Source organism: Cuculus canorus, chromosome 4 (genome assembly GCF_017976375.1).
Source record: "Cuculus canorus isolate bCucCan1 chromosome 4, bCucCan1.pri, whole genome shotgun sequence".
Classification (NCBI taxonomy): Eukaryota; Metazoa; Chordata; class Aves; order Cuculiformes; family Cuculidae; genus Cuculus; species Cuculus canorus.
In genome coordinates, this window is record NC_071404.1 from 11409324 (window position 1) to 11419940 (window position 10617).

At 37.6% G+C, this 10617-nt stretch overlaps 1 protein-coding gene across 5 annotated transcripts in view; it reads left to right on the top strand.

Annotated features, from left to right (window-relative positions):
- DOK7 (docking protein 7) overlaps positions 1–10617 on the top strand; it is a 72981-nt gene that overhangs the window by 50359 nt on the left and 12005 nt on the right. For 4 of the 5 annotated variants that reach the window (XM_054065019.1, XM_054065020.1, XM_054065021.1 and 1 more), the window contains exons 9-11: positions 6179–6244; positions 7314–7385; positions 10211–10363. In XM_054065019.1, the coding sequence (XP_053920994.1) occupies positions 6179–6244; positions 7314–7385; positions 10211–10363 (291 nt within the window). Of the gene's footprint in view, positions 1–2072; positions 2171–6178; positions 6245–7313; positions 7386–10210; positions 10364–10617 lie in introns of those variants that run through there. The other variant, XM_054065023.1, reaches the window with a different exon arrangement.

Genomic DNA, 10617 nt, shown 5'->3' on the forward strand with positions numbered 1-10617 from the left:
TCAGTAACTTCAGAGAAATGTGTCTACTGAAAAGCTGAAAAGTGTTCATAAATATAGCAGTAGTTCTGAATTGTATTACTAGATGAAGAAAAACAAGTTGGGCTGAATAATTTAATTCTGGTTTAAATAATTTGATTCTCTTTTTCATAAATAACTTCGTAAAGATTGATTAGAAAGAGAGACTGAATTAGGTTTTTTGCACTGGTAGGAGGAAAGTGTTCCCATTGTTACTATAGTGGTGTAGTACAGATCAGGATAAGGGATTCTTTGGAGTTGTATGATGTCAGAACGTCTGCTCTTAAGTATTATAGACTACATTTATGGTTACTGTGAACCTTAAAATACCATAACAGCGTAGAGGTTCAAAAATGTGATTCAGATCTCCTGATTTCTGAAACTGGTGGACTCTGGAGGCATGTAGGTTTCGACATTTGGTTGAAGAAGTTCTCATGGGATCTACACAAAGTCTCTCATGAATGCATAAGAAATTCTGTAGCAGATCTAGCGGATGCAATTTCAGAGATGTGTATGTAGGTCCTTTTCTCATGTGTTTTGAATTAAGGGATCATGACTGAGATGCACATTCAATGTTGAGAGGTGAAACTAAAAGACAGCACATTCCTTCATAGAATGATGAGCTGAAGAGTCTTGCCTATCTTTCTTGTACTATAAATCAAAGTACTGTAGGAAAAACAGGGTCAAAGTTGTTATCTAGGTCTCGCTTCTGCCCCAAGATTAGGATGTCCGTGTCTGTGTATGTCTGACAGGTGGTTGTTTAGCATGTTCTGCAATGAGAATCCTTAATCCATCTTAAATCATCTGAAGTCCTTCGCTATTCTCACATTTAGAATTTATTTCCAACCGTTGTCGTGTTTCTCACTGTGATCTAGGCCTGTTATTTAAGTTTCACGATCCTTTCTGGGTCATTGTGAGAGCTTAGTTAGGAACCGCCAGTTCTTGCTTATAATATTCTCTCCTTCAAAATATTTGCATTTTTTTCAGTTGAGTAGACCTCCGTCACAGCTCTCTTGTTTTATGAATGATGTTTAAACCATGAAGTTGTTTTGTGAATGGGTAAAATGCCACTATTTCTGTCCTTAGTTGCTAGACTTTCCAAGTGAACTGAATCCTGAGGCTCCTACTTAGAGAAGCTAAATTGAGAGCTGGAATAGGTTTGCAGACGGGACCCTCTTGCAATGCCTGGAGAAGGCATATCATGCAGGTGCTCTGCACTGTATTTCAGAAACTTTCATCCTTTCCCACTAGCCACAGGGAAGCTGATTGCCTTGGCATTCCCTGGAGCCAGACACAGCCTTGGGTATTTCAACACTTAAAATAAACTCCCTCAGTGGGAGGTCTGATTTCCCTGTACTGCTATGCCACAGGATCTGGCATTTCAAAAGTCAGTTGCTGAATGGGAAAATAAATTAACAAATATCCTCTCATGGAAGCTGTGGACTTTAATACTGTTAAGTTTTGCGGCTTTTAAATTATCTTACCTTTTTTTTTTTTTTTCCATCTGTGCAGTTCCATAATTCCATTTTTCCTGTATTCCACAGGAGCAAATTCATCAGCATTGCAACTGACACTTGTGCTGACAGCCTCTTTGCTTGTAATACCAAACCTATGCAAAGTTTGATGGGAAATGTTCTGGGAGGATGAATTAAGGAATAAACATAAAATAATGCTGTGGATTGGAATTCAGCTGAAATGTCCGCTGAATACTGATTATGAACATTGTATCTCTTAAATTGTTCTTAGGTAGATAGGGAGTCAAGGTAGGGAGATAAAAAGAAAGAATAAAATTAAGTATATAACAAGTGATGGGTGCTGAAAATGAATGCAACTGTCTGACAACTTAGCTTTTTTGATGGAAAAAAAGGGCTTTCTTTCAAGCATGTTTAAAATTTTTATTGCAAACCTATGCAGACTGATACTTCTGTTCTAAGCTTAGGAGTAAGCTTTCAAGGAATTAGTTGAGAGCAGTGAGAAATAAGAATCTGGGCCATACCGTGTTGGTTGGGTTTTTTGGTTGGAAATAATTTATAATTAACAATTTTTTTTTCCCCCAGGAAATGTATTGTCAACTCTTCAGTTATCGGAAGACAAAGTACATTATTGTACTTTTATTTAGCTGACAAAAAGGACCCTGTGCTGAACAGTGTCCACTACAAATATATCATACCTCACAGGGCTAAAGACTGTAATAGAAGAGAATTGCCATAATGAGAAATTGATTAATAAAATCCTGCCATAATATGACATGCTCTTTCTTGACTGTGGTTTATTTCATAAGTGCACTCAAAATAATTCTGTACAGGAAGAAAAATATGAGCTCATATAAAGTGACTTAAGTAAGCTGATTATTATATTGATTGCATTTGCAAGTAAACTTTGGCCTTAGTGACTCTCTGAATTACTAGGGGACTGAGAGGAGGGGGGAAAAAAGGCAATGTTGTGAAACTATATGCTAGTGAATGTTTCAAATGCTGCTGCTTCGTCCTCTGGTCTGACTAAGTCCAGTAGGTTGACAGATGGTGGTAAATCCATGCTACAGTGACTCTCTAGTCCTACCTTTTCTATATTCCTGATTTGCTTCCCCACGCCTTCTCTAACACTGGAATATGAAGAAGTTACATATCCCAGCCTTCTAGAACTTAAAGTTGAGGACCCTTATTTACAAATATAGTGATAATTTCAGCTCTTTTTTTTTTTAAATATATATTAAGGAAACATATTGTGTGATCTTCTTTCTTAGCCAGTGTAGATCCTGAGCTTCAGATGCATCAAGATTTTTAGTGCAATTGTCTGCAAAGCATCTTTGAAGGTTATATTTTTCAAAAAACAAACACTGAGTTTCCTTCTACAGGAAAACGGTGATGATTCCAGCATAAGGCTTTTGCATTTTTAAGGATGGAAGATTGAGCTGGAGTGGCCCTACAGTATGGGAAGATGAAGAATAGCTAGAGGTAGTTAAGTCATCAGTAATTCCTTTGGACACACTAATCACTTTGAAAATGGAAGTTACAAAATTAGGGAAGTTTTACAAGGCAATTATACATCACTAAGAAGGCTTTTATTACATTTACATGAAAAAACCTTCAGCTGACCTTGCAGTACTTCTGTGAATCAGTAGCTCTAGGATTTGGATGCCCTTTTAATCAAGGTATCTGTTTTCCGAGGAGGAGCTGGAAATGTTGCTTGACTGAGGGGATCAAAATGCTTCATAATAAAAGTAGCTTTAATTCAATAAGAAGCAAGAATTTATCATAGAGCATAGTGTCTTCTTCTGTCCTGACTTGTCAGCAAATTTAATAGCCTAGACTTGTAGAGTTTGTGTCCTGCTCCGTGAAGGCAAAGCAGAAGCTGGGCAGTAGAGCAGTGAACACATAGTAAATACGGTATAAGTGTTGCATGTCTGCTGGTTGGCCATGTAATGATAGGTGGCAGGATTTGAAAATATAAACTGTCTGGGCTCAGTTTATAGCATGTATTTCAGATTCTCTCTCATTTGTTATTTTTTTTTAAGGCTCTTTCTTGTATCACATGTGTTGTAAACTGCGTATTTTTGGAGAGTGGGTATAAAGAAATGATTGTGAAGTTACAGAAACGTTTCAAATAGTAGTTGACTTCATTGAGCTACATCAGAGATTTGAGCCTAATGCAAAATATTCTGCAGCATATTTTCATTTTGTTGCAGTTTGAAAATCTTCTTCCCCTTACACACTGAGGAAAGTACAACAGAAATAACTCTCTTGATGAGCTACCTGGTTTTAACAAAGACTTGAGTGAGTCAATCATGCAGAACTGGATAGCAGGGGAGACTGAAAAAAATTATTCTTAATGATCCCTTATTAGACAGAAAGAATGATGGAATAGAGCACTTGTCTCCTGCTGGATGCTTTGTATATCCAGAAATTTATCTTGCTTTTTCTATTCCCGCAAGTGTTATCCTGGAACCCCTAAAGGAGAAAGCAAGCCAGGTTATGTGGTAGCTGTAGAGAAGAAAGAAGAAAATAACTAGGTCATCTCTGTTGACATGTGTTTATACAATATAGTTAAAAGCTTCAGAAAAATTCCACGAGAGATTTGACTAGGTAAATATTTGTTAGTTGCCAGATTTAAAAATGAGGAAAATGCCACAGGTCAAATCCTGAAGCATTAACGTATTTCTTTTAAATGAGCTCCAAATGGTAAAACTTCAACTTTACCATAAATGGACAGGAATGTCTTCTTGTTTTAAATCTCCTTTCCTGTCCTGTGTACTTTTCACAAATACCAAAAATGTTGCTAAAAATCCACATTTCCTCTGGAATTATTCCTACTGAATTACATTTAGTTTTCGAGGGAGAAAAGGTCCCCTCCACTAGTTTTGTTGCAATTAGCATAAATCTGTAGTTTTTCTTCAAAGTAAGGTAAGGTTTCATCTGCATGAAGTGTGTTCTGTTGTTGTTAATAATGCAGAGACAGGATGTTCTGGGGTGAGAAAAGCGAAAACAATTTACAGTAAATATATAAGTAAATTAGCTAGTTGAAGACTATCCTAATTTTCTGTTTATTTCTATGAGTGGTCTTGTCAAAAACAAAATTGTGAATAACATTTTTAGTGGTTAAGTCCTCACCACAGCATGTAAAGGTTCTATAATCCGATCTCATTTGTTAGAATACAACATCAGTTTCTCAGTATGCTACCCTTGAAAATTTTTCTTATAGCCTTAGATTACCACATATATGGTTTTGTGTACACAAAGGCTGCAAACCTGATGTGCACTTCTGAAGTGAGTGTTTATTATTTTTTAATCTGTTGTCCTTAGTATGTGAAATAGTCTGTGTTTTTTATTTAGATTTATTTTATAAAACTGTAGGCATAATTTTATAAACTTGGAAATTCTTAGGTTTGGAAAAAATGTATGACTGTATAGTTTATACAAGGGAAAAGTCAAGAAATTACCATTTTCTTTTGGTACCTAAGTCATGTGGATTTCTCGGGTATTTCAGACTGCTATTTATCTTGTAGCATTTCTTCATGTTGCATGTTTTTGGATGGTGTTTTAAAAACAGTTTGCAGAGAATTGTCTCAGCTGCTCAGTGACTGTTCATCAATTTAGAAGACAGTGATAATTTTACACTTGATCCCCAACACCCTGCAGCACGTGGCAGAGCAGCCCTGTCACCAGTGGCGGAGTTACACATTACAGCCACTGCCTTATTTCTGTTAAGTACCATCTACTTACACAAGCAGATCCCTCAATATTATTCATGTGAAGAAGTATACGCCACTCATCTCGATTAAAGTGCCCACAGTGACAACAGTATAGACAAGACATTCATGGCTGGGCAGGGAAAGCGCTAACTGAACGGAGATATAACGCTGATTACTTTGTTGGTTAAATAAAGATAGGATGTGCGTGTGCAGACAAGCCACACTAAGATATACCCCTTTGTAGGTTATGAGTTGCTAGCTCTTGTTTCCTCAAACTTCTGTGCCAGATACTGTACCTGGGATAGCTTTGGGATAGCTGATCCTAACAGGGCTGGGGAACAGGGACTGATTGTGCCACCTGACACACCCTTGTTAAAGCTTTCCTGGCTGGAATACTTGGAAAGGTGTTTTGCAACAACCAGCTCTGACCTGGATTTGCACACCGCGGAAGCTGCATCCTTTGTCTGCCTTTCATCCTGCCCCAGTTTATGTATGCATGTCTGAAACCGGGCTGTGAAAAGTGATAACAGTTCTTCCCAATAACTCGAATAGGTTCTGGATCCAGTCTGATGAGTTTTTAATAACTGCTTTAAATTTTGTAGTTGCTAAATCTAGATTATGGATTGCAAAGACACCTCCCCACTCAGTTATCATTGCCACTTCTCAGTTTAAGATGAGTATCTCTGTGACTAAGGCAACACTCACCACAAACAGGGTGGCCAGTACCTTGAATTTTTATGGAAGGCATCCTTTCTTTCTAAAGAAAAACACAACAACATTAGATTATAGTGCCACACTCTCAGGATGAAGACTTTAGCAAATAATAAAAGGAATACTGCTTAAATGACTTGTAATTCTTAGTGAAATTTTTCTTGGTGTTTCAGAATCATCTACTAAACATGCTGATGCAGAGCAAATATCTAATAATAGCAACAGGAATTTAGATTTAATGTGAATATCTCTCTTTGAAAACAGCTGGTGCTTCTCTTATGGCAGCTTCTGGGTCTTTGAAAGTGCACAGAGGGCACAGTCTCCAAGTTGGTAAGTGTAAGTGGTTATCAGGTATGTGTGAACATGTAAATTTAAATTAATTTAAAACTTCAACTTATTTTAAAACTTCAATAATGGTAAAGGTAATGTATGACTTGATTCCCTATTGTAAGATTTATATATTCCTTTGTGGTTTTTGCTTTGCAGGTTTTTTGCTAGAAAGGCATTGGCAGATGGGTTAAGTTTAGGAGAAGCAGGGACAGATGAGATAAGTGTCAGAGCATAGGCAGGAATCTTATTCACACCAGTAAGATGCTGTCAGAACTTTAACAAAGGGCACCCACCAAAAAAAACTTACCTTGGGCCATGAGAAATCCTGTATCCTAGCAACGACATGGTGGGAAAGAACCCCACTGCATTTGAAAATATTTCTTCATGATAACAGAGAAAGAAACAACACCAGCAGATAAAATTATGAATGCTTGTCAAAATTAATCCAAATATGATCATTCTATGGCCATAACTTTTTAGCTTGCCTTGTTTGAACTTGGATGGAGTCTGGGATCATGAGCGAACCTGTACATCTCTTTTCAGCTTAGTGCTCAGGAAGCACCGGTGATGAAGTGCAACCTGGTTTCTTGCAAAGACAACGATTTGTACTTGGAAAGCAAAGCTGTCTTTGGAAGGGCTAGTTTAAGCATTTTCTAGAGAGCTTTGTCAGAAATAAAGAAGTTATCCATCATGCTGGAGGTGGAATTTTAACAAGAGTCTTCCAGATGCTCCCAAAATCACCCACACAGTTCTCCCTGATTCATACATTTAACACGGCTTTGCTCCCACATCAGTGCACAGCAAAACACACTGTTGACTTCAATGGCCGACAGAGTGAACCCTTGTGGAAATGTGCTAATGTTTGCTTCCTTATTGTTGCACTCTTTCAAAAATGCTGGCAACACCACTACAGAAAAGTCAAAGCTAACCACTGTTTATACTTTCTGAGATTACTCAGTATGGTTATTAAGATTAGAAGGTTACAAGTCAAACCCAGAAAATCATGTGCTTTGTTTTCATTGTGTATTTTCTGAAACCTGAAGCCCTTGGTGATGTTCCTGTATTCTAGGTCCTAAATGTAGTTATGAGATGCTAACACTTTCTGCAGAACCTGGAACTCCTACTAGCCCTGAGGAACCTGGTGAGTAAAGATCTTTGGAGCCGATTATCACTGGGGGACGTTAATAATTCCCGTTTCTTTTTCCATTTCTTTTTATGTTGTCATCTCTTCTAAATGTTTACTTTTGAGGTCGTGCCCTTTGAACACATTGGCTTTACATGTATGCTCACACACAGAGAAAAAGCTTGTCTTTGGGCTGTGTTTGTAATGTTGGTTTTATTTTGGTGTTATTTATTGCACTTTTCTGAGAATGCTGCCTATGTGGGGTAGAAAATATGAATAACACTGAAAGAAAGGCTAGAACACCAGTTTCAAATATAATTTTCTTCTTCCCTCTCCACTTATACTATCTTTTCCTTTGTTTTCCCCTTTGTTTCAGTGCCACTACCCTTTCTCTTTTACCCTTTGTCTGTTATTCGCTTGACTATCTTCTTTTTTCTTCCTACCTTTCCCCCTTTCACTTCAAGCAATTGTGGTTCTTTCAGAATGCTGTAACTGTGCATCTTTGTCTGTTTTTCTCCCCAGTACTCTCTCCATAATGATGTCAAATACTGTTCCTCTGACCCCTCTTGTAATCATCTTCTACCTCTGTCCACACAGAACAGCCTGCTAAAAGCATTGTCTTTGTCCAAAGCTCTCTGCATGTGCCCTGTTTTCTTAGTAGGAACTTTTGACAGCCTTATGCTTTTCAAATAAACCTTTCTCTTCAAACAAGCACAAGCCAGTTTTTAGTGGCTAATGAGATATTTGGATTTTATTTGAAGGAAAAATGAAGTGCCAAGCATCTCTATATTTACAAGGAAAGCACAGTTTCTGTGAAGATAGCACAGACCAAACAACTGAAGACTTTTCCTTTCCTTTCATTCCAGTTTGCCCAACTTTGTCCTTGGTTTTGTTTTTGTCCTTTGAATCAATTTATAGTAAAAACATTCAATTGTTGGCAGGGGTTTCTTTGTTCTATATGCTTCTTTTGCTTTTCTTGCACAATGCCCCACCAGTTCATATATGTGTTGTGTTCTAGTTCTCAGGAAAATCACTTGGCTTGTCTGCATGAGGTATGACATTCAGTTTCCTTAAACATTTCACCTATTTAGTTCTGTAGAGAATTTTGCTAGTTTTCATCCTAGCTATTTCATGCTAGTCATTTGAGGACACTTCACTTAAACTCCTGCTACACCACTTTAACAGTTTATGGAAAGTCTTTGAAAATTATATCTTCCTTCATGATTCTGTATCAGTCCTTAAGACTGTAATTTGCTTACAATTTTAGCGATTTGGAGTGCAAATTTTCAATGCTATGATTCTGCTGAATCCCTTTTGGCACAGTCAGGCCAAATTCCTTTGAAATACTCTAGACAGAATAATTTCTGCAAATGATGTTTGATGAAAGTATAGAACTTTTTTTTATTTTTATTTTTTATTTCCTTTTTATTTTGTTCCTAACACCTGGCTTTGGAACAACAACTTGAAGTCTGAGGGTTAGAAAAATGTTCAGTTATTTCCTATGTAATTTTTATGAAAATCTGTCAGGAACTTTCCAGGCTTTTAAAATTTTGTACTGCACAATAGACTCCTTTGATTTAAACAGCTTAAAGCCTGGAGAAATTCTCTTATCCTGGAACATGCTTCAACCTCTAACAGCTCTTCCTGTTGCCCAGCTTTGTATAAGGGCTTAATTGGAGAACTTCAGGGAATGGGAAAACCTGAAAGTGGTACCATTTTCCCCCTGTGCTCCTCTGCCCCAAATTGACCTAACAGCACAAAGTGTCCAAGGGTAAGAACTTCAGCTGTGCTGGACAGGCAGGCATTACTGAAGCCTGCTGAGCAGGACAATGAAAATGGAACTCAAAGCCTTGCCTAAGCACAGAGAGAGTACAGATTCAGGTTTGTATTTGTGTCTTCCGTGGCCCAGATACTTCTAGGAAGAACTTCGGTAGTAAAGAATAGATGTGAACAAGGTGTTGAAGGCTGAAATGCCTGATTGGCCTAATGAAAGAAACATTTTACCATCTTAGTTTTTCTTCTGACAAGATTAGAATGATGGAAAGCAGGGCTAGAAGAGGTCTTGAGAATTCATCCAGCATACAAAAATTGTTGTCCTTAAGTCAGGAACTATTTATAGAAAACTGTTTCCTAGTAGATGTTAGTCTATTTCTTCCTCAGAAATCTCTAGATGCAGAAATTCTTCAGCCTCTGTAGGGTTTCCTTAGTGTTCCTGTGATCTTTACTATTAGAAATGTTTTCCCACTGTCTAATCTACTTTTTCCTGCAATTGAATTCTTTTATTTCTTGGTCTTTCCCCACTTGGCATCATTCCTGCCCTTTTCAACTCAGTACAGGGAAGCTGTCAACATCTCTTCATGCTTGCCTTCCTCTTGCGTGAAACAATTCTTCAGTCCATGCTTTTGGGTAATGTTTTCTGAACTTCTAATGATTTTTGTTGCTCTCTTGTAGATTATTCAATAGTCCACATCTTCCTAGAACAGATTGCATCACATAAGGCTTTATTAACCTGAATTAGAGATGAAAGCCTCGTGTAGTCGCGTTGCATCCGTTGCTTCTGTTTGAAAATTTCTGTATAGTGTTTGCTTTCTGTCATAAGACAGTGAGATAAGTGGCTCTGGTCTGTGGTCTTCTGCATTGTTCTTGACTTGATTAATCTCAGAGGATATTTTATGGACAAATACTAGTCTTCTCACATCTTATCCATGACTGAGGAATGTATTGTTTGGCAAGCTGATTTGTTGCTGCTGAATGTTTGTTTTCGGAACATTTGACTGCATTTTTATGAAATGTATCATTGGTCATTGCAAACAGTGTCTGTAATAACGTGTTACTTATTTTAGAAGGGGCCGTGGGTTATTCAGCTGATATCCTTGCATCAGATCGACCCCACAGCGAGACAGCAACCTATGTTAATATTCCTGTCAGTCCTGCTTCCAAAAAACAGCTTCATTACATGGAATTGGAACTTCAGGAGTCTACAACAAGCATAAGAGGTAAGGAAGTCTATAATATTATTTAAACAGCAAAGGATGCATTAATGAAGAATGTATGGTGTATGGTGATTCTTAATTTCTAATCTACCCACAGGCCCTTTCTAACAGAGGAGTTAACCCCAGTACCTTTGTGAGGCAGTTCTTGTAATTGCCAACTCTTTTGGAAAAGATTTTTAAGTGATGAGGTTCTATAAGATGTTGCATCCTTCTGACAGGTGCATTTTATACACACTACTAAAGTGAATGTTTCTGTG